Source organism: Paralichthys olivaceus, chromosome 19 (assembly GCF_024713975.1).
Source record: "Paralichthys olivaceus isolate ysfri-2021 chromosome 19, ASM2471397v2, whole genome shotgun sequence".
NCBI lineage: Eukaryota > Metazoa > Chordata > Actinopteri > Pleuronectiformes > Paralichthyidae > Paralichthys > Paralichthys olivaceus.
Genome location: NC_091111.1, coordinates 10,752,684 through 10,780,184, shown reverse-complemented (window position 1 = coordinate 10,780,184; position 27,501 = coordinate 10,752,684). Strand labels below are relative to the sequence as shown.

The following is a 27,501-nucleotide window of genomic DNA, read 5'->3' as shown; positions in this document are numbered from 1 at the left end:
GATCTGCATAAAGTACAAAACCCTACATGCTCCCCAGTTACATGCTACCTGTAAGACTTATTTGTTTAAAGCACACATTAGCAGTTGGGTTAATGTAGTTGGGAGCAAACTTTCACGCAGCTGTTCCAGTGGCAAGTTGCTCCGGGGTAAACATGGCTCCGGGAAAGCCCCTTATTATTGTGCTCCGGATGACGTTCCTCACTCCTCCAGTGTTTACCGTGGAAATAACTCTGTGCCAGCAAGCAGGTGCTTCCTCGAAAAAGCACTCTACTTTTCCACAAGACTTGAGGATTACAGTCATATCTCACTAAATCAAACAGTAAGCTTTATTATTAAAGAGGTTTTCATAAATTAAAATAAGAGGTATCATATATCGTATATATATATATATATATATATATATATATATATACATGTTTAACCTTTACAGGTCTTGATTTAAGCAATAGTCATATTAAGTACTGTTCCTCCCTGAGCAACAATGTCACATTATGATCACAGCAAACTCTAGTTTATTCAAGCCTGTTTATTTGAAAGTTAGCCTAGTTTACATATAAAATATCCTAAGAGGGATTTCTGAGAGTAAACAATAATCTAGGATGAAAATGATACGAGAGAACGGACACAAATCATCCCTAAATCTGAAACACCAAACATTTATTTTTACACCATACATTGCCTAAGTTTACATGTTCTGTTATTTTTATCCAGTTTGAGTCTGCACATTTGTCCAATGACAAGGTTTGTGTGTGTTATGGGTCAGTGCGAGAGAGAGAGAGAGAGAGAGAGAGAGAGAGAGAGAGAAGAAGGGCAGCTATGAAGAAAGATTTTATTAATTTAAGAAAAGTATTGATCATTATGTGGGAACCGGTGTTGATATTGTGGCGTCATTCAAACAAACGATTAGACGCTCTCGCCTCGATGCAGAAGCCTGAGACGAGAGGCCTGCACCTCGGCCTGGTGTTATGCAGTCAATCAGAGTGACACCAATTATGTGTGTCACATGAGCACAGGAGACTGCAAACGGAGACTGGGAGAGGACCACATCCATCAGCTCCATCTAATGGGGCTCACTGTAGAGGGAGCCTGAAGGAAGTCTCAGCAGACGGCCTCACACACCCATTCACACACCTTGACACCGCAGTTGATTGTACTTGTGTTCGGGAATTCTATTACGCTTTCAGTTATCTTGGAAAATTCAGTAAATAGTAAAGACTGAAGTGACTCGATTCATTCTTGTTCCAATCACAACCCAACCCTCCATAAAATAAAACATCATAATGTGACTAGTTCACTGACTTCAAATACATATATGTAGTTTTTAACCCCTCCATGTCGCTTCTGGTGAAAATATTGATATATTATATATATTATATACATTATATTTTACATTTATATAAAAATAAAATAATTGTTGTGTTGAACTGGATTATTTACTATTTTAATTGTTATGATTCTGTTTATCATCCTTCCAACATAATATACTGTTTTAACAGATTTCCATCTACGGTAATTCAAGAAGAATATCTTTTTTCACCATGATGACACACTTTACACTGACACAGTTACTTTCAACTGCAAACTTATGCTACAGCTTATGACGGCGTGTCAGTGTCACACTTTTGATTCGTGGGAATCTGAGGTATATTTCCAACAAAACGACACAAGAGTTTAAAATACATTTATTTTTATTGATAATTCATACAGTACATTCAGCAAAGGTAATAATCTCTGTACCACAGAGAATAATGCATTTTCTTAAATACTTTTGAAATATACCAAATGGGAGAGCCAGTTATTATACAGAGAAATCCTGCCATGACCATACAGAGAGGTTCATGTTCATCTCATGGAAATCAATTAAAGTTGAAATGCAGTTATCTAATTGAATTGTGATGATGTGCACAATGATGTTAACCGTTATCCATTTTTTTTAGATCTAGCACTAAGATACTGCCCTGAATACTGCATCTGCACAAAAGTAATTTAAACATTCAAAATGAATATTATCAGTATTTTCTGGCTCTCCAGAAGAGTACAGTATTAACTACAAAAATATATACTCCTTTGATATATTTTAAACATTAACATCTTCAAACCTGCAATGTTGAGCAGCAAAAATGATAAGTATATTGCAGTAATTTGAAGAGAAAACTACAGTATATATATGTGCATGTATGACAGTACATTCATTAAGTAATTTCAAAGCAAAATGTCATTCGTGAACTTCCCATGTTCTGTCTGAGGATTTGAGTAGATAACGTGTAAGAAATAATCTATGGTTCATAGTTCATGAAAATAAAAGCCCTGTTTATTTGCATTGAACTATGCAAACCTGCTACATAAAGTATTTACAATCAAGTTTTAAGATTTATTTTTAGTGTATAATGTAGTGCATGTGTTCAATCTCAAGAGTAGAAATGCTGGAACAAAGTGTTTGCATTTCTTGCAGACTCACTCTCACCTTATGTCAGTCAAGCATATGCAGAGTCACAGCCAACTTATGGTGAATTTCTTTTTCTAAGTCTTTGACCCGAAGCTCGTGACTTCATCTCGGTTGTTGGTTTCAGTCTCAGAATCTTCAACATCAGCGAAAGCACCATCATCAGATTCTGCCTTCACTCTCCCTAAAGTATCAAGAGGAATTAAAGTTGTTGGTTCCAGAGCGGCACTGTTAGCTGCCTCTCGATCATTCATCTTGCTTGGACCCAAATTTTGCTCTGCGTCAGTTTCTTCCTCTGATTCCTCCTCATCTTCCTCAGCCTCATCTTCTCCATCAGCTGACTCTCCCTGGTTTGCTCTCCAGTCTGGATTGGGTGTCTCACTTTCCTCCTCCTCTTCTTCGAAGGCATGGACGTTGTCTTCATCATTACCATTGCTTCCATTTGGCATGTTTGCACTTTCACACTGTGTTATATTTGTCTGTCCATCATTATCTTCATCAACATCTTCCACTGGTTCATTTTCTTCATTCTTCTCTGATATTTCCTCCACATCTTCTTGCTGCTCTGCAGCAATGTCACTTTCTTCTTGTGTTTGTTCGGCTTCAACAGGATTTTTGTCTGTATCCTCCTCATCTTCTTCACCAGTAATTTGTCTGCTGTCTGGTGCAGATTCATCCTCAGTGTTGTCTGCAGTTTCTCCAACCTCTTCTCCTGCAGAGTCATCGTCTGCACCAGATTCTTCTCCGCCGTTACCTTTAGCAATCTCATTTCCCACTACTTCAGTTTCTCCCAAGTCTTCCTGCGCTGTTTCTCGTTCTCCAGTCTCATCTGCTGTTGTTGCAGCCTCTGTGCCATCTTCACCTCCAGACTCCTCTCCACTTTCAGCTGATTCCTCCCTTTCATTCTCAGCCTCTTCAGACTCCTCACCTTCTTCTAGTTTTTCCTCATCTTCATCTTCACCTTCTTCTTCTTCTTCTTTAACAAAGTCTTCAGTGGCACTGTTTTCTGCATTTTGTTCAGATGCTTCTGTCTCTTGAGGCTCTTCAGCCGATGCCTCTTCAACTTCACTTGAATTCTCATTTTCATCTGTAGCCACTTCATCCTCTTCTCCAGCCTCGTATTCTTGTGCCGTTTCATCTGCAGTCTCATTATGATATGTTGAAGAATCCTCTTCTCCTTCTGTATCATTTGCATCTGTTGTTGCATCATTTACTGATTCATGATCGCCTGAGGCTGATTCTTCGTTCTCCTTCTCGGATTCATTTTCAGTTACAGCTTTGGAGCTTTCCTCTTTCGTTGATTCAGCATCAGCTTCAATATCATCTCGCTCTTCTTCAAGTTCTTCTCCATCTTTGCCAGCTTCCGCTTCGTTATCAATTTCCTGTGAAGTCTCATCTTCCTCCTCCTCGCCACTAGCCGCAGTTTCCTCCACATCTTCTGTTGTCCCTGCTTCCTCGTCAGATTCATGACCACTTGCCTCTGCCACATCTGCTGCATTTTCCTCTTCAGCTTCTGTGGTCACAGCAGCTTCTTCCTTCATTTCATCATCTTTTTCTCCTTCTGTATCATTTGCAGTCGTTGTTGCATTGTTCGATTCATGATCGTCTGTGGCTGATTCATCGTTCTCCTCCTCTGATTCCTCCTCTGCTTCCTCGTCAGATTCATGATCACTTGCATCTGCCACATCTGCTGCATTTTCCTCTTCTGCTTCAGTGGCCACAGCAGTTTCTTCCTTTGTTTCTTTTTCTCCTTCGGTATCATTTGCATCTGTTGTTTCATTGTTTGATTCATCATCATCTGTGGGTGATTCATCGTTCTCCTCCTCTGATTCCTCCTCTCTTCTAGATTCAGCATCAGCTTCAACATCATCATGCTCTTCTTCAAGTTCTTCTCTGTCTTTGCCAGCTTCAGCTGTGTTATCTATTTCCTGTGAAGTCTCATCATCCTTGTCCTTCTCCTCACTGCTAGCAGCAATTTCCTCCACATCTTCTGTTGTCCCTCCTTCCTGTTTGTCAGATTCATGGTCAGTTGCGTCTGCAACATCTGATGCATTTTCCTCTTCCGCTTCAGTGGCCACAGCAGCTTCTTCCTTAGTTTCTGTTTCTCCTTCGGTATCATTTGCATCTGTTGTTGCATTGTTTGATTCATCATCATCTGATTCTGATTCCTCGTTCTCCTCCTCTGATTCACTTTGAGTCACAACATTGGAGCTTTCCTCTCTTGTAGATTCAGCATCAGCTTCTGTATCATCATGCTCTTCTTCAAGTTCTCCTGCATCTTCAGTTGTTTGGCCAGCTTCAGCTTCAATTTCCTGTGAAGTTTCATCATCATTTGTAGGGGCGTCCGTGCCCTCTGCAGAATCCTCTTCACTGCTGGCAGCAGTTTCCTCCACATCTTCTGTTGTCCCTGCTTCCTCAGTTGTATCTGCCACATCTGTTTCCTCTTCAGCTGCAGTGGTTTCAGCTGCTTCTTCCGTCATTTCATCTTGTTCTCCAGATATCTCATCTTCAGATTCTACTTTTTCAGCAGTGTCAGACTCATCTCCACTGGTGGCTGGAATCTCTTCTTCTTCCACTGCTTCATCGTTGTCAGATTCGTGTACAACATCAGCCTCCTCTTCTGCGCTGTTATCCTCGGCTTCATCCTCACTTTTGACAACACTATCTCTTTCAACAGCACTTTCATCTTCGGCTGGTGTTGCCTCACTGTTGTCATTAGCTTCATCTTCATCGTTTGTGCCAGCAGTCTCTTCTCCATCATCAACTATCTCCGCTTCAGTGGCCTCATCCTTGCCAGATTCATCTTCAGATGTTGCAGCCACATCAGCTGATGTTGCTTCATCATTGTCTGTAGCTTCATCTTCATCACTTGTACAAGCAGTCTCTTGTCCATCATCAACCATCTCTGCCTCAGTGGCCACACCTTCAGATGTTGCAGCCACATCAGACTCTTCTGCAGGATTTTCATCTTCAACCTCTGCAAGCTCTGATGTGACTTCTGCCTCTTTTTCAGTCGCAGACTCATCTTCAGTCGCTGCCACTTCATCTGCTTCCTTTGAAATTTCGTCACCTGCAGCATCATTCTCGGCTGTGGTTTCTTCATCATTTGTGATGGCATCTTCAGCAGAGTCATCATCATCACTGATGACAGGAGTCTCTTCTCCATCGTCAACCATCCCTGGTTCCACAGCTTCTGCTTGATTTTCATCTTCAGTGGTCTCTAACTTTGAATCATCTTCACTGATGATTTCTTTTTCTACAGCCGGCTCATCTTCAGTTTCTGCATCTTCAGTTGGTTCTCTTGATAAATCGCTAACTGCAGCTGTGTCATTGCTCTCATCTGCAGACTCATCTGCACTGGTGGATGCAAACTTTTCTTTATCACTTTTTGTTTCCTCCTCCAAATCCTCATTTTTTTCCTCTTCTGCATTTTCTTCTTCGGCTGTGGTGGCCTCTTCTTCAACTTCATCTTCACTTGTAGCAGCAATCTCCTTTTCTACCTCAAGCTCATCTTCTGTTGATGCTTCCATAGTTTGTTCCTTTAGCAGATCATCATCCGTGGCTTCATTCTTATTCAATGCAGCTTCGCCTTTACATATGGTGGCATCTAAATCTTCTGCAGAATCATCATCACCACTAGCGGCAGCAGTCTCTTCCAAGTCTTCATCTGCCTCTTCCACCACAGCTTCTTCTTTGTCAGATTCATGTTCGTCTGCATCTTTTTCTTCTGTCGTTATGGCTTCAACAGTCTCTTCTTTCAGTTCATCTTCACTGGTGACAGCAACCACCTCTTCATCGTGCTTGTCCACAGCCTCATCTTTGTCAGATGCATGCTCAGCAGTCTCTTCTGTTGTAATTTTATCTTCAGCATTCTCATCAGTGATTTCATCTTCACCTGTGACAGCCATGTGGTCTTCCAGTGTTGCATCTTCATCTGGTTCTTTTGATGATTCGTCATAGTTCTCTTCTACAGATTCATGAGTTGTGGTGGCAGGGATCTCTTCATCATCGACTGTCCCCTCTTCCACAGCCTCATCTTTATCGCATTCATGTTCACTTGTAGCAGCTGCAGTGGTCTCTGCTGCATTTTCATCTTGAGCTGTAGTGGCGTCTGCAGTCTCCTCTTGAAGTTCATCTTGATTTACGTCTGCAATCTCATCTTTAGTTAATGATCCTTTTGCTGATTCATGGTCTGAGGCTCTATCATCGTTCATATCTGCAGATTCTTTGTCAGACTGGTGTTCAGTTTTTGAAACATCTTCACCTGGCTGGCGAGACGCATGACCAGGTTCTTCCTCTTCTGCAGCTGCAAGGTTTTCCTTGGCAGCAAGGTGTGCTTCATCCCCCTCCACTTCTCGTACAGCTTTGGCAATAACATTTTCTACAAGTGTCTGTGCATCCTTTGAGTCAGTATCATTATCAGAGTGATTTGCACAGTTGATTGCCTGTGTGTTGCCAGGAGCATTGTTCTTCATCACCAGAATCCTCTTCAGATCAAAGTCCATGGCAAGGGGTGCGATATTCATAACTTCTGCAGGAAGTGGTGGCCTAAATGTCATTTTTTTGTTAATGCACGTTTCACATGGACAGTAATCATCACTCTCACTGCGCTGGTCACTGTACGATGTGCCTGTTGCTGAATCATCACTTCTTTCTGCTTGTTGATCAACCGATTGTTTGAGCATAATCTTCAGCCTCCGTCTTCTCTCTTCTGCTTGTGACGTCGAAGTACGTGACATCGCCTCTTTAGGAGGTCTCGGGAGGCCTGCTCGACCTTGGATTTTTCTCAATTCTCTGTTTATACTGGTTTGGATTCTTCTGTGGACCTCTGTTTTAAGTTCACTAATCATCATGTCAAGCTGTTCATTATTATCCAAGTTCCATCGAACCTTGAACTCTCTCATTGCATTGATATAATGCATCATGAACTGCTTCTCTATTTTATTTAATAAGGTTAGGACCCAAACAGGATCAGGATCTTGAGAAATCCTCTTGGCTAACTCTGCTCTTTCTGTGAGGGGAGGACTACCAGAACTGGAGTCCTCTTGGCAATCTGTTTCAGTTTCCTCAGGGACCTTTTGGCCATTGCTGTCATTTCCCGAACTCTTGCTTGAGGAGGGTGGTGTTTCAGGTAGTTCTCTTGGACTATCATTATTTCTAATTGTGTCATCTGTTTCTGGATCATCTTCCTTTTGTTTTTCCTCATATATCCCCTCTATGTCTCTCTCAGGTGTACATTGTGGACATTTGTCGGCTTCACCTTCACAGACTTCTTGTACTTTCCTTGCATTCGCACCATCGCTACTCTTCCCAGAGCCTGTGGAGCCACTGTTGACGTCCACACCAGAGGAAGACGCATGATTGAACTCATCATCCACAGAATGGTGGTCATCCTTCTTTAAAATATCTTCATTTTCTGGTGGATCACAAAGCCAAAGAGTCTTAAGAATATTCATCAGCTCTTGGTATCGTACATCCTTTTCATTTGCATTTTTTGGATCGTGGTCGATTAACTGTAACTTCACAAGACTGTCCAGAAGACCTTTGGCTGAAGTGCTTAGTTTACGTCCATACACTGGAGAAACTTCTGGTAAGCTGTTACATCTGTCGAGCTTTGGGCTTAAAAGTACTTTCATCACATGTACAGAAGAGTGGAATATTTTTGAGCCATCATCACTTTGAGTACAGTTCGTATTTGCATTTGGTGCCTCTATGCTTGTTTGGCAGTCGTTGTTCATCCCTTCATTTGTATCGTTTGCAATCTCAGCCACAGAGTTATTATTGCTCTCACTATGCTCTATTCCATTGATTCCCTCTGTGACACATTTCTGTCCATCGCAGTTCTCATTTAGTTCCTCCATTTCGTACATATCTCCATCTGTAGTTATTGATTTCAGCCATTCGTTGACAACCTCAGTTGGGGATGCATTTGGAAGGCTAGATGGCACTAGTTCAAACTCATCTGCATTCTTTGACCTGCTTTTGCTGCTTTTGTCACTTTTGTTGTCTGTGATGCTCCTGCTACCAGAGGGTCCTTTCTCTGGATGTCTGGATTTGTGATCACTCTGACATGTTACTACAACATCCTCTGCGATAGGAGTTTTTGTGTCTGCCCTGCTTGACTTGCTTTTCTTAGATTGGCAACTCCTTTTATCGATTGTAGCTTGTTTTTCGTCCCCGTGAAAACTAGATGTACTCTTGTTTTCAGGATTTACCATGTCCTCCTCAGGAATATCTGTTGGCATGTTCAGTTCCTCTTTATTTTCCACATCTTCACCTGTTAAAATATCAGTTGTTTTGGATCTTTGAGATTTATTGGACAGATTTGACTTGACAGATAAAGAACTGTGAGGCCGACTTTTATTTTGTTTGACTTCAGATGTTGTGGACATTTTTGAACGAACTGAAACCTTTGACTTTGTTGATGATGATCTGTCTTCAGTTTCCTCAACCGTCACAGCCGGGAACTCGGACCTGCTTAACATTTCGGATTGATATGATTTTGTAGACACAGAGCTGAGTGTTCTGCCCTCCTTTTCACTGGTATTTTCATCAGCTGTCACATCAGAGGATTTTGATATTTTGGATCTCACAGACAAAGCTGACTTCCCTGACGTGGCAATTGATGCTATCTCCGATTTCTCTTCACAATTTTCTTCATTGGGAACCTCAGGATTTTCAGCAGGGAGTAATTTGTTTGACTTTGAAGAATTATTGGATTTTGCTGATTTAATTGACATGACACTATTTGTTCTTTCGTCAGCCTCTTCATCTTGCCTTGTCCTTTCACTAGAGGTCATGTTGGACATGTTGGACTTAATGGTTCTTGCAGAAATGTTTGACTTCATTGACAAAACACTTGGTGTCCTCTCTACCTCTTCGGTGTGCGTTTCGGCTGCCTGTTCAGAAATGTTAGATTTCCTGGACCTCAAAGACCAATCAGACTTTGATGATTTGATTGACATTGAACTTTCTGTTCCCTCGTCAGTGTCTTTGCAATCAGCTGCACATTTTTCATCTGAAATTTCAGGGGTTTTTGACAGACTTGACTTTCCATTAGACTTCAGTGATTTATTTGATCTGACACTTTGTGCCCTGTTTTCAGCATCACTTGCAGCATCGTCTTCATTGTTAACATTTTCAGGACTGTTGTCTTCAGTAGCACAATCCTCAGCAGGAACCTCAGAAGCTTTGGATTTCTTTGATGCTGCTGAAACATTGGACTTTTCTGACTTTGCTGATTTGATGGAGTTATTGCTTGGAGCTCGCTTCATATTCTCCTCATGATTTTCTTCCCCTTGAGCATTAGAGGCTTTCGAGTTACTGGACTTTGACTTGCTTGAAATATCTGTGCGTGTTGATTTTACAGATCTGGCTGATTTAGCTGACACGGTACTTGCTGGTCTTTTCACAGTTTGCTCCTCATTGGTGCTATGTTCTTCACATGCAGTACTTCTTGATGATACTGAAATATTTGATTTGACTGACATTTCGCTGGATGACCTCTCCTCACTTACTTTGGCATTTTCTTCATCATGATTGTCGGTGGAAACCTTAGAAGCTTTTGCAGATGTGTTTGACTTGGCTGACATTGCGCTTGAAGCTCGCTTTACAATTTTTACAGCATCATCAGTGTTTTCTTTGAAAGTCACAGATTTGATAGTAATATTTGATTTGACCGACTTAGTTGACAAGCAACTTGATTTTACAGACATGTTTGACTGTGTGGATTTATCTGACAGTGAACTTTGTGGTCTCACTTGACAATCATCTTCACTATTCACTTCATCAGAGTGGCCAGCATTTTTTTCAGAAGAAACTTCAGAGGCTTTTGCTTTTGCAGAAGCATTTGACTTTGCTGATTTAGCTGACAAGGCGCTAGCTGCTCTCTCAGTAGATGTAGCTGTATCATCAATATTAACACCAGAGGTGTGAGACTTCATCGATCTCTCAGATAAATGTGACTGAACTGATTTTACTGACATGCTGCTTGCAGCTCTTTCTTCGGTTTGCTCTTTGTCAGCAATTTCAGTGCTGTGTTCAGAACAGATTTCGGAAGCTTTTGATTTCTTAGATTTATTTGAAATATTTGACCTTGCCGATTTAACTGACATATTGCTTGAAGCTCTTTTTACATCATCAGAATCATGAGCGTTTTCTGATTTTTCAGAAATATTTGACTTTGCAGACATTACACTCTCTGCTCTGTTTTGAACTTCTTCCTCATCATTAATCCCATCAGGAGTATTTTTATCAGGATTTTTAGAAGCATTCGATGTCATAGATACTGTAGAATTATGTGACCTGGGTCTGGCAATGCTTTTGTCAGCTGAGCGTTTCGACCTACTTGATCTTGCGGAAACATTTGACTTGAGTGAATGAATTGACATGGAGCTCACTGATCTGCTTTCATCTGCCTTGTCTTCATTTACCTCTTCTGGAGTATCGGTATTGTTGTCAGAGGGAATGTCCGAGGCTTTTGATTGCTTAGATACTACTGAAACATTTGACCGTGCAGACTTTGCTGATCTGACAGACATATTAGTTGGAGCTCGCTCTTCGTGATCAGATGTATTTTCTTCAGGTGGACCATCCTGTCCTTTGGACTTGTTGGATTTGTTAGAAACAGTTGACTTTACAGATTTAGCTGACGTTGCGCTCTGTGCTCTTTCTTGAGTTTCCTCTTCACCATCTTCTTCATCAGGACAGCCATTAGTTTGGGCAGAATGAGCTTCAGAAGCATTTGATTTGACAGATTTTGAGGTTGCATGTGACTTTGCTGATTTAACCGACAAAGCACTTTGTGCTCTCTCTGCAGACTTAACAGATACTTTTGAAACATGTGACTGAACTGATAAGACAGACAAGCTGCTTGCTGCTCTTTCCTCAGTTAGTTCTTTGTCAGTTTCCTCATCAGATTTCTCAGAGTGTTGTTTTGCAGGAACATCCATAGAACATTTTGACTTATTTGATCGAGCAGAAATATGTGACTGGTCTGACATTGAGCTCATTGCTCTCTCCTCACTCTCCCCTTCCACAGTTATCTCTTCAGAATGGTCAACACCATCTTCCAAAGGAACTTGAGAAATAGTTGATCTTTTAGATGTTGTAGAAACATTTGACTTTGCTGATTTCACCGATTTAACAGAAATATTACTTGGAGCTCTCTCTTCAGCTGGGCCATCCAGTTCATTAGACATTGTGGATTTGGCTGACATTGCACTCTGTGCTCTGTCTGGAGTTTCCTCTTCACTGTCTTCTTCATCAGGAATGCCATTAGTTTTGGCAGAATGAGCTCCAGAAGCAGTTGATTTCACAGACTTTGTGGACATATGTGACTTTGCAGATTTCACTGAGAGTGCTGTCTCTGCAGACTTGTTGGACCTTTCAGAAACATGTGACTGGTTTGATATGGCTGACATGCTGCTTGCTGCTCTCTCTTCAGTTTCCTCTTCTTCAGCTGGACCTCGAGCAGAACATTTTGACTGACTTGATGTTGCAGAGATGCATGACCCAGCTGACCGGGCTGACACTGAGCTTGCCGCTCTCTCTTCAGCCTCCTCAGTTTCTTCAGAGACATCACCACAGGTTTCAGAAGGTGCTGCAGAACCTCTAGATTTCTTAGACCTTGCTGTATCATTTGACTTTGCAGATTTAACAGATGTAGTTGACAGATTGCTCTGAGCCCTTTCTCCATGCTCTGCATCATCCGTAGCATTTTCTCCAGCTGAAACGTCACTGGGCTTCGACTTGTTGGATTTGGCAGAAGTATTTGATCGTGTTGATTTGGCAGATTTGACTGACAGAGCACTAGTTACTCTCTCTTCCTCATCTTCTCTACCTGAACCGTTGTGGGACTTTGAGTCACTTGATCGTGCTGAAATGTTTGACTTGGCTGATTTATCTGACATGCAGCTTGGTGATCTCTCACTAGTAGCATCTCCTTCATCACAAACATCATCATTACATTTGGGAAGAACCTGACTAGTTTTAGATTTTTTAGAAGCTGCAGAGACGGTAGACTTAGTTGATTTTGCTGACATTGCGCTTGTTGCTCTTTTTGCAATTTCTTTCTCATGGTTGGTTTCCTCAGACTGATGTTTAAAGGCGTTTGACTTGCTTGACATTGCAGAAGATTTTGACTTGACTGATATTTCTGAATCGGCACAGGATGCTCTTTCCTCAGCATCATCATTTTTGTCAGGACTTTCCTCAGCTGAAACACAGGAGTTTTCTTCTGCCTCATTGTTGCAGCTTGATGCACTTTCTTCAGTTTGCTCTACATCATTTCGATCCTCGTGATCATTTTCTTTATTAGGAACTTCAGAAGATTTAGATTTTGCAGAAATGTTTGACTTTGCTGATTTTGCTGACTTGACTGACAATGTGCTTTGTGGTCTTCCTTCAGATAAATTAGACCTAGCTGACATTGCACTAGTTGCTCTTACAGAGTGCTCATCTACATCCTCAGTATTTACTTTACTCATGTCCTCGCAGGCCTTTGACTTTCCTGATGTTGCAGATACATTTGACTTGACAGACCTTGCAGACATTACACTCAGTGCCCTTTCACTTTCCTCATTTTGAGCAGACACTGTTGATTTTTCAGATGTATTTGACTTTTCTGACATGCTGCTTTTGGATCTGTGTTGATTTTCCTCTGAATTTTCGTCTGCATTTTTAAGACTTTCAGAGGTTCTAGATTTTCGGGAGCTTGCTGATGCATTTGACTTTATGGATTTTGCTGATATTGTACTTGGAGCTCTCTCCAAGGTCTGCGCTACTTCCTCCTCATCATCAGCTTTATTCGAGGACACTCCTGATAAATCACTAGTTGTTCTTTCATCTGCATTTTGCTCTTCGTCAGCTATTTGTTGAGCCTCCTTATTAGAGTGTTTCGATTTCGCTGATTTTGATGACATGGCACTCAATGCTCTGTCTTGAGTATTATCCATTGCAGTTTCTTCATCTTTAGGCTCAGATGCTTTTGAATGTGTAGATCTTGCGGAGGTATTTGATTTAGATGACATGACACTTGGAACTCTGTCTTGATCTCCAACAGCCTCTTCAGCTTCCTCTTCTTCCTCAAGATTTTCATCATTATCTTTAGGTGGAGCTTCGGAAGTTCTCGATGTTTTAGATTTAGCAGAAACATTTGACTTCACTGACATTGCACTTTGTGCTCTCTGTTCAGTTTCATTCTCATTTACTTCAGCTGGATTCTGAATGCTCTCCTCTGCAGATTCTTCTAATTTGGATTCCGCCGATTCTTCCTCATCTTGTTCTTTATCTGGTAAAGGAGAGACTCCTGATCTCTTTGATTTATTAGAAGCTTTTGATTTGGAAGACATGGAACTCAATGCTCTTTCATCATCAGAAACCTCTGATTTACATTCTTCAGCTGTCACCTCTGACTTCAATGATTTTACAGACATGCTACTCAAAGGTCTTGCTTGTGTTTCGGTGTCACCGTGAGATGTGGACTTTGTTGAGGTATTTGATCGAACTGACATGGCACTTTTGGATCTTTTCTCCACTACATCCTCGGACTCTGTATTCTGTTTTTCTTCAGACCTATTTGATATAACAGACATGGCACTTGACTGATCTCTTTGCGTCTCATCTTCTTCCTCATCCTGGGCCTTGGTTTTTCCTTTTGTATCATTCTCTGATACTCCACAATGACAAGTGTGTAAGGTTTTTGAGTCACCTGATTTGTTAGAGGTCACTGATGAATTGGTTGATAACTGCTGGGTTGGTGAGCCTTCATCTAACCCTGCACTCTCAGTGGTCTCATCCATTGCAACATTACTATTCTGAGAAGATCCTCTTGATGCACTTTGTGGGACATCATCAACTTCATCATTTTCAGCCTCCTCATGGTCTGTTAATATTTGTGAAGAAGCACTAGGAGCAGATCCTGCTCGTTCTTCTTGCTCTAAGGATTTGACCTGATCATTTGGGGAACCATCAGCACACTCGTCACAGTTGTCTAATGTGGAAGATTGCTCATTGCACTTTGGTGAGCAAGTGCCTCTCCTGATGGTGCAGTACTCTACAGTTTCAGCTGCTTCAACAGTCTGGGTTTCCACCACTTGTTCCGCATGGTCATCACTTGATCTAGACACAGTTTGCCTTTCAACCACCATCTTTCTAGAGACCATTGTATGCGAGGATGCACTCGAGCTGGATGTTCGAATGCAGCGACCCGCTCCATGCATACCTGGGATATTTTTCCAGATGTCATAATCCTGACATTGACTATAGCAGTGAGGGCAGTGAGGTTCCTCTGCATGTCTTTGGTAACGCCTGGTGAGGTAACCCGCATCTTGTTCAGCAGCAGAGAGATTTTCTGACTCTGAATAGCTTATATCACTAACATGTGCAAAATATGAGTTATTGTGCCCTTGGAGGAACTCACAGGGTCTGTCTGGCTTCTTTTTTACTCGTGTTGACCAATGTAATGTTTCATCATTTTGGAGTCGGAATCGCACTTTCATTTCCATAGACAAACTCCCGTCTTTATTGACGCGAACCTTTTTCTCTATATCATCATGTCTCAGTCCATCACCAGTGGGTGAATCCACATTCTCTGGAGAATTAGTTTCATTTGGTAATGACTTATCAGATGACACTGAGTGGCCGTTAGATCTGTTGTCAGATTCCAGGTTTGAATTGTTGACACTTGTCATTGTTGGTCCTTGATTTACCATTTAGTTAATGGATAGGAATAGAGACAGAAAAAAAAGAACATAGAATTAGATGTCTTTTGTTCATAGTTTACCATAAAATTATGAAACAATAATCATTTAGATATAGCTTAAGAAGCACTAAGTCAGTTCTACCAAGTAGGTTATGTTTTCATTGTTGTTTGTCTGTCTGACTTGCAGCAAGATCCCACATGGGTAGAGAGAGGAGGGGTATGACGAAGAAAAAGTGGATTCAGATAAAAAGGGGAATGCAGGAATATTACTGTCAAAGCCTATCTCAAATTATCAACAAAAATGATATTTACTGTGATGGGAGTTTAGTACTAGAGTTTTTTTTATGCAATGACACTCTATGGAGTGCATACCAGTGCCAACAGTTTCCTTAAAGTCAATGAAGCCGTACCAGATGTCACACACTTAGAAATCATTTATAATCAAACAAACCAATGGTCAGGGGCGAAAACATAACCCCTGTGGCAGAAGTAACAATGTAGAGGAATTTGTATCCAGAATTATGTCAAAAATTAAATTAATAAATGAATCTTTTCTCTTACCCTCATGTCCTTCGTCGCAGCCATGGGCGCGTGACCTCCCACTCAATTTCGGAAGTTTGTCATTAGATGTTTTCCTAAAATTCTCCATGATGGAAGGATGAGAAGGCTCACGTCCCACACATACAAGGACGCTGGGGCACTGAAGGAGACTCTGAACATTGTCGATCTGAAACAAAAGAACAGAAATGAATGAAGAGTGAGTCAGTTTACTGAGTGAACAGGAACAGTCTAAATGTTTTCACACATTGCGGTTTGAAGCAGTTTGGATTAAATACATTTGACTTGGCATAATTGAAGCAGTTCGGGGATTTTAGAAGGAAGATTGCTGGATAATGTTGTGGTCATATAAAAATGCAGACATTCCCAACCTCGCACTATATTTTTTTCAGTCTGTATAAAGTTTTTCTTACAGAGACACTGCTTCACCAACCTTTGAAAAAGTACCTTGTCAGCATATCTGGGCACACCGTGTGAGCGAACTGAATACAGAACACTAAGGAAGTAAAAGAAACACCTATTTGTAATGTAAAAGGGGTGGTCAATAGTCAAGGTCACTGTTTTCTTATGAAACATGTTTTTGGCCTTGTGAAAACCCACATCTCAGAAACACTTTGAGATAATTATTTTAAATTTGGCACAAATGTTTACTTTCAGGAGTCAAAGGTCAAAGTTCACTGTGACCTCATATTATTGTCAATCCAACATGTCAAGAACACCTGAAAGGACTGAAACTGCACCGGTTGGCAGAGGAATACAACCGCAGGGCTGTAATTCTATAGTTTATTACCCAAATAGCATCAATTAAAGCGTTAATGTTTTTTTATGTGTCTAATAATCAACTTTTAGTCTTGTTTGCTTCATAAAACATAGGACTAACATACAAGGAACATGTGTTATGAGGCCAGTATGTTGATTTAATCGAGGTATTGTCTTCTCATTTGTGCTGTTGAGGGCTCTAAATCCCTGTAGAGGAAGGCTCTGAGTCAAGCAGTGAGTCAGGACCAGATAATCCAGGATGATCTCTCTGCAACTTCACCAGATGACGATGCATTCTTTCTCCATTGTCACTAGCAGGAGCGGTGGGTATTGCTCAGTGCTGCAGCAAGCTTGCAAGCGTGAATGTGTAAAATTAGATGACTGAATGTGACAGACAAGGAAACACTGTGGTCTGAAAATTGTAACAGCATATCACATTGCTTTATTTTTGCTTTTTCGACAACTCCTACTCTCACAGTTTATAATACAACAGAAACAAAAGTGGATTACTGACATGCAGGAGGGAAATGAGTCTCTTTCAATTATCATGCTGTCCAACTGTTCATTTGTGTACTGACTTGTTTCTTTAAAGTCTCCAAACATTTGCCTAATAAAAGTATCTCTGTATTTTGCCTCCATGCTTAAAAACATATCCATCCATCCATTTCTAGACCTCTTATCATTTAACGGTTGCGTATCTTCGCTGTGGGTGATTTTTTACATTTTCAGATGCTTTAAAAGAACATGCCACCTTTTTTGTTCTAATATTAGTACACTTTTTTATTAAAAATTGATATATATAAGAATTACAGGAAGCATAGATAATCAAACATTAAATAAAAATGTTCGTATAATTTCAAACTTGTGTGTATAAAATACTGCTATTTCTTTTTATTTCATTTATGTAAGTTTGTGTTCATTTTGTCATGACACTTAATATTGAATACTATTTTTTTCTACTGACAGCTCTGAAACACATACAGAGTAAAAATATTGATAGTTCTGTTGAAGTGATTTCGACGGTGAGTATTCAGTTTTGATGATGGTGCAGTTTTTGAATTTTAAATCCACTGTTGCTAAAGGCAGATGAATGGCTTCACCCTGGGCTTTGTGTGACCACGGTGAACATAATTAATTACCACTGTGGAAGACACATTTCTAAGACACCTCTGGTATCAAAGCAGGAGAGTGGAGTTTCAACATTGACCTGTTTCTTCTCCCTCAAAAATAGCTCTGATTTGACCAAGATTAATGGGATTTTGAGAGATACCCACAATCTGAACGTGTGTGTATTTATGTGTGTGAGATGGAATATCCCTGTTTTATCCCCTCATGCACACACTCAAAATATTTATCCAACTAGATTTACATTATAACAAAGTACCAAGTGAAAACGATATGAAACATGTGTACGTATGAGTGTATTTCTTGCGAACATGTCTGAAGATGGCGCAGAAAAATCATGTAGATTTTGATGGTGTCATAATAAGGTGTTGGGATTTTAGAATATAATACCTAAATATTCCAGCAATGGTTTTACACAGTTTTTTTTTAAATATGGTGTATAAATTGTTTAGGGACAAAGCTTTCAAATAGTTTTTGTTTTGTTTTGTTTTTTAATCTAATTTTCAAAATCAGGCAGCAACAGTAATTAATACAAATACTTGAAAGTAACATACTTTTTAGTGTTAAAGCTAAATTATTTAGATAAACGAAACTCATAGTACTATTTCAGATTTCCTTCCTTTCCAGTTCATTAAACCACGAGGGAAGGTTTAAACTTCCTCCCTGAAAAACAAGTTTCCTGATCATTTAGCTGAATAAAATGTCATTCAAGCACAGTACTCCCAAACTCTGCAGGAAGAGAACATCAAAGTACATGCCAGCATATCTTTATATAGTACTACTAGTTCCGGGTGTTAATGACCTCACCTTGCGGCCCTCCGGAGTGTAGAGCTTCCTGATGTGGTACTGCATGAGCTCAGAAACTTCCTCTAAGAAAAGCCCGAAGCTGCGTATACTCCTGTGGTGCAACACGATGGTCTTCCTGACAGAGGGGTCGCTGTTCTTCACCAGTATCACCCTCTTATTGTACCTGTGATGATGACTATGTCGGCCATGGCCTGAATGCACCTCATTGGGCCTGGCTGGCCTCCCAAGAACACACCGGTGTGCGTGGTGGTGATGCGGCGTGTGAGTTTGATACAAAGGTAAAACCTGCGTCTCCAGTGCCTCCAGGGCCTGGGCGTGTCTATATTCAGAGCAAAGGCCGCACATTTCCAGAGGTTCATGGTGGGCCACCATGCCATGGTGGGGGATCCTGGGGAGGCGGGTACCAGACTTGTGGACACCTTCACCACCAACAGCGTTGAAGCACTGAAAGCTGCGTTTGTGGGAGGACATCGTGAAAGGAAGCGGCTCTGCTCTCAACGAAGGATCTCACGTGAGCAGACGTAGAGGGAGGTGAAAGGAGGTTGTCATGTTTCTCCTGAACTGCCTAGGGGAAGGTGGTGCACCGCATATCTGCATGGCTCCCATTCATCCCAGGCTGAAAGAGATTATAAAAAAACAAACAAAAGATTCATGGAAATCCATTATATTTGTGTAACCTTGCTCACAAACCTACAAACAGACAGGGGTGAAAACATGACCTCTTGGCGTTTTTAATTCAAAAAAAAGAAAAATGTGTTGAAAATCGCCTCGTTTTCTCAACATGCAACTTTATCCTTGGCTAACCTGTGCAGGCGATCAACTTTCATTTACATTTAATGCCCAGTTTAGCTTTTCCTGGTTGCTCAGCATGGCTCCTGGGCTTCTTCTCCAAAGCACTTAAGTCTAAAGTAGCACCATGACATGTTTGATCTGGGCTGAGATAAGGCTCTTCTGAAAAAGAACATCCAACAGACTCCGTTAAGGCTGTGGCTGGATTTGCTGTTTTATTCTTCAAATTCCATGAATCAGTTACATCATCAGATAACGTCTAATTCTTATCCTACTACCTAAATGCTTATGGGTAATCATTTTACTGGGATTATGTCAGACACTTGCACATTCAAGTAACATTTTTCATACAATTTCTATTTTTTTTTCTAACCCACATTTATGAATAGTTTTAGTTTAGGACAAAAATAACCAGTCCAACAATAATCTCTATTTTAACAGCTGTTGAAATCACATAAGCATGTTTAAGAAGAGACACGTCTGACATGGTTATTACATATGTACTGACTGCTGTGAAGATCAAGAAGTAAATGGAGACAGGGATAATGAGGATAGAGCCCCAAATAAATCCTCCAAGTGACTTTAAATAACGAGCTTAAGTCTCTGCTATGGCAGCGAAAGTGGACATTACCTCAGTGATTGTGGCTGTCACTGGAGAAAATGAATCCTTGGCCAGTTTGTTTTTATTCCTGCAGTCAATAATGCAGGGATTACGTACAAAAAGCAGAAATGTCTACAATAAGCATGATGTATTCTTCTTCTGTATCATTGTTGCTTGATGGAAGGGGATGCAATCCCAATATGAAGCACAAGCAGAAATAGGCCAAGCTTGACTGACGCCTATAAAGAACTGGTTTGGCTGTTTTCCTTGTTCTTGTATTAACAATATTGTCGCTGTGCAGGAAGTATTTTTTTAGCTGAAGATTTTGACGGCGCAAACATGTAAGCAATTGATCATTACAAATATTCTTCTATGTCATTCTGCCAACTTTTATCCGAACGTCTTAAGTTGAACCAATACCGGTTTAGTCTGTAAATGCATTTTGATGATCTTAGAATATAACTAAGTTTATTTCAAACAACATAATGCAAGATCGTGCGGGTGAATTATAAATCAGTTAATCAGCTTTGAATACATTCTTTGGCATAATATAAATCATATATTTAATATCCTACAGTAAATAAGCTCTGACCTGTATAACCCGCTGCACTTGAACTTCCTACACTGAATACATGAAGTTGTTCACATGGATTATGACCCTAAGTACAAGTGAGCCAGACCACGGCAATGGATATAAAATTGCAGAAATGCATAGGTACAAATTGTAAAGACAACAAACTTATATGTAAGAATATGATCTTACATTTTTTATGCAGGTTGTCAATTTCATAGGTGCCAAAGGAGGAGTTGGGTAAATAATGAAAGATACAGGGAAGGTTTTTACTGCTGTTATTCTGCAAATTAGCAGCTGCCATAGAAATTAAATTGCTTTCTCTACTCTGTGGATTTCAAATGCAAAAAGTATCATGCGTTATTCACCAGAACCAGGAAACATATGTGTCCTTGAATCCTTAGAATAATGCTTTTTATCCCTGAGGTGTCATGTTTGCCAACCGAGGCTCCTAAAAGAGTTCAAACAAGGAAAATAAAAATCACATCCTGCATACAGGCCAGCCTGAGTTCATCCAGTTTAACACAGACTACTGTATCCTTTTGTGCGTGAGTCAAATGAACAAGCTACTGCACAGGAGCTCGAAACTGTCATTTCATTTGTGGTTTGTCAAGTGCAGGTAACAGTTTCAACAGTTAAAGTGCAGAGATAAAGCATCCTAAAGTTACAGTATATGCAGTCTGATACTTACATGATCCAGAATGATGATCCAGAGAATAAGAGCACCAAAGGGAAAATGGTTACTTCCAAAGCCACACAATGTATGAGCTGTAAACTCCCACGGAAACACGGCAGCAATCGCAGGCTGAGAAACGAGAGAGCAGTTCAAAAGCCTCCCAGCAGAAGCGGGCCTATACCTTCTAATCAGGTACATGGGAAGCTAAGGATAGACTGAAAAGCCTCGCTAATCACTCAGAGATTGGACTGAAATCTGCTGAGGCTTTGGACACATGACTTGGACTTCACCATTGCATAAAGGGAGTTAAACACACTTTTAGAAAGCAGTGGAAGACAGGGACATTCTATGACTTGGCATAATGCTCCTTCTTTTAGCTGCAACCTTTTGTCCTTTCCCTCGTCGTTATGTGGCTGTAGTTATGGGTTTGTCTCTAACAGTACATATCAGTTAGGCTGTTGGTTTATGTGTTTGAGCAACATATTACAACATATGATAAAATCACCTGGTGTTTTAACAAGAAAAATACTTTTTACAATTATTATTTAGTAACTGATTTCCTGCATTTCCCACAAATTTTACTGCACTTTTTACATCTCAGGTTTTGTTTCTGAAGAGAGCCGGAACCATAATAGTAGAATAATAAATTTATTTGGTTTAACATCAAGAAAATCAACTCATTTATTATTATTATTATTATTATTATTGTTGTTGTTGTCATTGTTGTTATTGTTGTTATTATTATTAGTAGTAGTAGTAGTAGTAGTAGTAGTAGTAGTAGCAGTAGTAGTAGTAATAATTATATTTATAAGAAAACCCTTCTTTCTAGTTTAGCTTTTGTACTTCTACTTGAGTCTTTTTATTGTAATGCACTAAGAAAATTAGCTTTTCAAAGTGCTATATGAATCAAATGTACTAATATATTGTTTTTTGTTGTTATAATTATTATTAATTGTAGTGGTAGTAGAAGAAGTAGTAGTATCATTATTATTGTGAGTTGTTTGACTCCTTCCCACAATATGAAATGTCATATTGTGTTCGTGTTCCACTCAGTAAAACCTGCTGTTTTGTTAAGTGGGGATATTTCACAGCCTCAGTCATGTGCCTGATTGCTCAATATGTTGTCAAACCGTCACTTTCACATTTTCCACTAACTCTTCTGATTCCTGTGTCATGTCTTGTAATCATCATCACAGAACAAGAGCAGCTACAATAGAGACAAATAATAAGTAAGTTGTGACAAGGATCAAATCCACAAGGCAGCTTTAAAACTGCCTGTTTTCATATTTAGGACACTATGATTCTAACAAGAGAGGCACTGCCGTCATTGGCCGACTTCAAGTCAGACAGATTGTTGAGGCAATACTCATAAGGTCAAAAAGGCCTAGTCATATATCTTACCCGCACTTTTGTACTTGTGTAAGGTATTTCATAATGTGCTTTCCGTTTCTGAATATTACTCAGGGTCATCTCAATCTTTTCGAGCACAAAAGAGCTGCCACGGAATCCATGAGGGGACGCCCTTATCAGGGGTTTACAGGCGGCGTGCCCACCCCTCCCCGGTGATGCAGGGTTTCAAGAAGTGCTTAATCACAGGAGCACCCACTCCCACCAATCCAACACACACATGCAAGGGGTGAGCTCTCATGCTGCCATCTCTCTTAAGCCTTAAGGAGCTTGAAGGTCATGGCGGGGTGGAGTTGACTCGAGTTGGACGGATTTATGGTGTCCTGACTCATGAGCGAAAAAAGCATAGACCCCCCCCCTGCCCCCTGCTGAGTCATGACACTGCAAATGAGTCAGAAGAAATGCTGAGGACGTGGTACGGTGATCAGACTGTTGCGTTTTCCTGTGCAAGGAAGGCCCATCCCCCCCTTAGGAGCAAACTTACAAGAGCTTATGATCAGCGTGAGTCAGCTCTGTGCAGAGTCGTCACGAAGACAGAAATTACTAATCTTCCAATGAAATGTCTGAATATTGATATAGGTTTTTTTCACAGGAACTCTTTATGAATACACAAACAACCCCACCATCTTCTGCAGCCTCTCAGAGCTTTAAATGCCCACACTGACATAGTTTCTCAAAGACTGATTCGTATTTTTGCCTCCTGTCAGCAAACCAACCTGCACCATGCGGAAGCAGTCTGGATCACAGTCACAGCAGGACACCCCCAAGCTCATCATCTGCTCGCACGTGTACGCTGATGCTCAGGCTTAACACACCCCCCCCGGCTGCAGTTAAAATATCAGGGCTTATTAGAGTGCAACCTGCTTTGCCATGTTAAGTCATAGTCATAAGCAGTCGAATGTTGAGACCTTGATGGATGATTTTTAAACCCAAGTTGAAAGTTGGATATAAGATGTGATATTAATGTGTGAATCCTCAAATTTAAAGGGCAACCTACACTTATGGTCACACAATTACATTAGGCTGCATACTAGAGTACCACCTAACATAATTGGCTATCGATTCAGTTTGAGGTTTTGAATTATCATTAAATTTATAGAAAGCAATTACACAAACACCAACTATTTCCATTGTTGTAATTAAATGTATAACATTAAGGTTCTATGAGTTAAAATTACTTCACGAATACAATAATTTTTTTTATCTGACACCAACTTATATTTTCACCCTTTACTGCAGCTATCCTAATTTCATGAAGTCATTTAAAAATGTGACTTATTTTAAAAAAAGAAAGAAAACATCCACCAAAAAATAGGAAAAGACGTGCCCCTCCATGTTAAATTAGACATCCTGAATAAATATAAGAAACAGTTCATGTCTCGTGTGCTGTGCCATGGGAGGGTAATGCGTGTCCAGACAGGCTTTGCTTCCTATAACTCTTTAACCTTAACCTGGCACAGGGAAGTCACAGCTGAGGGAGTTTAAATATAAACCAAGAGAAGGAGCACTTACACACAGAACACATTTATTTCCATCCCACAGCAGCAGGCCCACACTTTGGACACCTCCTGATCTACTGCTGCACAAAAACTATGGAGAACCCCACATTTACTGATCTGTCGTGTTTACCTATTTGCAGGTTTGTTTAACTTATTCTTCAAGATTAATACATTCAAGCTGTCAATAACCCATTTACATTCATCCATTTGGTTTTGTGTCACATTAAGTTTGAAAATGTAAAACACAGAAAATTAAAAACTTGTCAGAAGTGGGATTCGAACCCACGCCTCCAGAGGACGGACGCTTCAGCAGCCAATCGGATTCGCAAGTCCAACATTCAACGACCAATCATTTCGCCAACATTTGACCAATCACAGGGCGGAAATGTTGGACGAGAATTGGATTCGTCGTGGCCGACAGGGGGCGTTTAGAGCCGTGAGTACGGCGCAGGAGCGGTGCGTTCAAAACGAGAAGGAAAAAGATCACGTCTGTTCAGTCGACATGGTGAGTATTTGTATTTACACATCTAATACACTTCTGTTCACGTTATAAGACGTCAGTTTAAGCCTAGAAGGGATTTCACCTCGTGTGTGTGTGTTGTCACGTCGTTTGAACGAGTAGTCTGAGTTGGGACTGCTCCGTTATCTGTCTCCATTTCCTCTCATACTGTTAGTCCAGTAGGTTTGTTTAACTTATTCTTCAAAATTGATAAATTCAAGCTGTCAATAACCCATTTACATTCATCCATTTGGTGTTGTGTCAGATTAAGTTTGAAAATGTAAAACACAGAAAATTAAAAACTTGTCAGAAGTGGGATTCGAACCCACGCCTCCAGAGGAGACTGCGACCTGAACGCAGCGCCTTAGACCGCTCGGCCATCCTGACAGGTGAAACTAATAGGGATCGATTGTAGGTCATATAGTGTGTACCGGTGTGTACTGGTTGGCATGGCAACGCGTCAGGACAGGTAGCCCGGAAGTAGGAGCAACAGGAAGCGGATGTTTTTGGTTGAACGTGAGCTTCACAGGCGGATTTCTGTGTGAGAGTACAGAGAGACAGACAGAGAGTACACAGCACAGACTGCGCGTGTTGTTCCTCAGGGAAAAAACAACATGAGTCAAAGTCAGTCACAGACATTTTATCTGCTGACTGTGGTCACAACACGTGTCTGGGCATTAGCTTGATGCTAATTTAAGAGAACAGAAGGCTGCTGTACCTGTCGCAGCCGCTAGGTCCGGAAAAGTCAAACTATCAAGCTCAGGCAATGTTGTCGTTTATTGTGCTTTAACACTTTGTCACCAAAATTGTATGACTTTAGAAAATAAAACAGTTTTGAGCTTTTACATTTTTGTAAGCCTGTAAAATTTAGCAGCCGTACTTTAATGTACAAAAGTAAAAATAACAAAAGTATTCAGTCACTGAAAAATATTACCAGTACACTTTCATGTTATTGTTGAGGCTGTGTTGTTTGTATGTTTCAGTGACATTACGTGGCATTATTAAAAATACGTACAATATGACGGCTCCCAAAAGTGAATTCAAAGTGTCGGCTCCATGTTAGCAGATAGTTAATAGACCAAATTAAATATTAGTTAATATAAGTAAATGTAAAAATCTCGATGAAGGTTTCTATCATTTCTGGTAGTTCTTATTGTACTGTTCAAGTGTTCAGTGTGTTCAGGGTAATATTTTTAATCTTTAATAATGATTTCTTAATGTCTCTTATTTTGTGCTGGTTAGCTAATTGCTCATTTCATAGGTTGATGAAAGTAATAGTATATATTGATTTAGTAGCTTAATTGTATGGCACTCTTGTATGGAGAATTGTTATCTCACTACTAAGTTAATAAAAGTTAACCTGTAAGGATAAGTAATTAATGAGTATTTATAGAGTCTTAGTTCTAGAAACCTAGTTAACTGCCCTGTGAAAGTGCAGATATGTGTAATATTTGCAGGAGCAGAATTTACCAAACGGTGGGGTCAAGTCTCACAGTGAGTAGTCTGCTGAAAAGAGTTGTGATCTGGAAAATGATTTTCTTACACGTGCTGCATTGCTGCTGTTTTGCTATTTTAGGAGGGGAGATGTCCACTTATCTGTTTGCAAGTCAGTATAATTTGGTTGCTTCTTTTTGGTTGTTAGAGCTGAGTAGTTCTCACATAAGTTAGCACTAATGGTATGTGAGTTTAGTCATTGTGTGCCTGCATGTAGGTTAAAATGTGGATACGTGACTGTTGCCGCTCGATTTGCTTATCAGAGCTTTTAAGTTGTCACTGCTCTTAAGTATTCCGCCATCTGTAATAAACATAGGCCCATCCAGCTTATATCCTGTTTTGAACCTGTCAACATGGTACTTTGGTTGAAGTGTCTGAACTCTGGGGACGACAGTGTGAGTCATTTCCATGTGTCTCATTTTTGATGTTGAGTCTTTAAGGAAACTGGGCCGAGCATCCAGCAGGAAGGGATTCCTTCAAGCCCCGACATCAACAACATCCCGAATATTACACCCATAACGTAAGGGTCAGAGGAATGGGAGTGAGCATGGAAATTATGCCAGAGTGACCCGTTGCCAAGGTCAGTCAGGAGCATTCTTACCAGAAATTTTGAGTGTAAACAGAACACATCAAGGCAGCGGAAATGGTGTGTGTCATGGCTGACGTACTTTATCTCTGAATAAGCAGCAGTAAATGAGCTGTGTTGTTCCTGTATGAAGGAACTTGCATCATTGTAAGATCTTACACAGTCTTACAGTTCTCAGAACATGCGTGATTGAGATTTTGACTCCAGATATGTGGGAACAATACTGTTAACTAGAGTGGCACTCAAAATTGCACACTCAGAGATATTTGTACTCAAAATATGGCAGATTTTTCATCATCATATTCCCTTGGAAATCAGTGAAAACGTCAGAAAAAGGTTTCATAACATTAAAGATAGTACCTGTCCATTTTTCCACATCTACGCCAGAATGTAAGGAATCTCAGGACGTTTGCTGAAAATTTAAATTTGAATGACTCTCAATATGACTCAGAAGCTGTCATCAAACGACCGGGTGGTTTGCTTTGTCTATCCTCCACAGTAGCTGTTAAAAAGGGGCTCTCTCACTCCGGCGAACTTATAACATCACTCATCTAAATCATTAGTGCGTCTGCTTTAGCAGGATGCATGCTGAGTAAAGTCTGCTGGTGCAGGGCAATGAGGCCAGATCCGTGAAGGCAGTATGTAACCACACTAAAATGGAAAAGAACAGGAGTGACTAATGATCTAAGCCATTTTAAAAGAGTAATGTGTTAACTTTGGAATGTGGTGTTTATTAAACGTACAATATGCAACTTAGGCCACTAGGGGTCTCTCAGTCAAAATAATAGAAGAACATACCTAGTTTGATGAAGTTGAGTAGCAGCATGTTATCATGGGAATTGTTGTCATCACCTCTATTGCAGATGAAAATCTAATTGATGTGATTTATAAGCAAACATCAATGATTGATCTTGATCCGTTACGAGTGACCAATACAAACAGTGGAAGGAAAAAATAGCTAACTGGCTAAAAGTGTGTTTTGCT

At 40.4% G+C, this 27,501-nt stretch overlaps 1 protein-coding gene and 1 non-coding gene across 3 annotated transcripts; both read right to left on the bottom strand.

Annotated features, from left to right (window-relative positions):
* Nucleotides 1-1,670: 1,670 nt before the first annotated feature.
* On the bottom strand, nucleotides 1,671-21,240 carry rp1l1b (rp1 like 1b). 2 transcript variants are annotated; one of them, XM_069515266.1, is made up of 4 exons: nucleotides 21,048-21,240; nucleotides 18,396-19,011; nucleotides 15,708-15,873; nucleotides 1,671-15,143 (listed from the first exon to the last, which is right to left on the bottom strand). In XM_069515266.1, exons 2-4 carry the CDS (start codon nucleotides 18,864-18,866, stop codon nucleotides 2,521-2,523), a joined length of 13,260 nt encoding a protein of 4,419 aa, XP_069371367.1. In that variant the 5' UTR covers nucleotides 18,867-19,011; nucleotides 21,048-21,240; the 3' UTR covers nucleotides 1,671-2,520. The 2 variants fall into 2 exon arrangements, with proteins under 2 accessions (XP_069371367.1, XP_069371368.1); XM_069515267.1 differs by lacking the exon at nucleotides 21,048-21,240 and adding an exon at nucleotides 19,816-19,925.
* A 3,501-nt stretch (nucleotides 21,241-24,741) lies between these two features.
* Nucleotides 24,742-24,824, bottom strand: trnal-cag (transfer RNA leucine (anticodon CAG)). Its single transcript has one exon. It is a non-coding gene; the product is annotated as a tRNA-Leu (tRNA).
* Nucleotides 24,825-27,501: the final 2,677 nt, after the last annotated feature.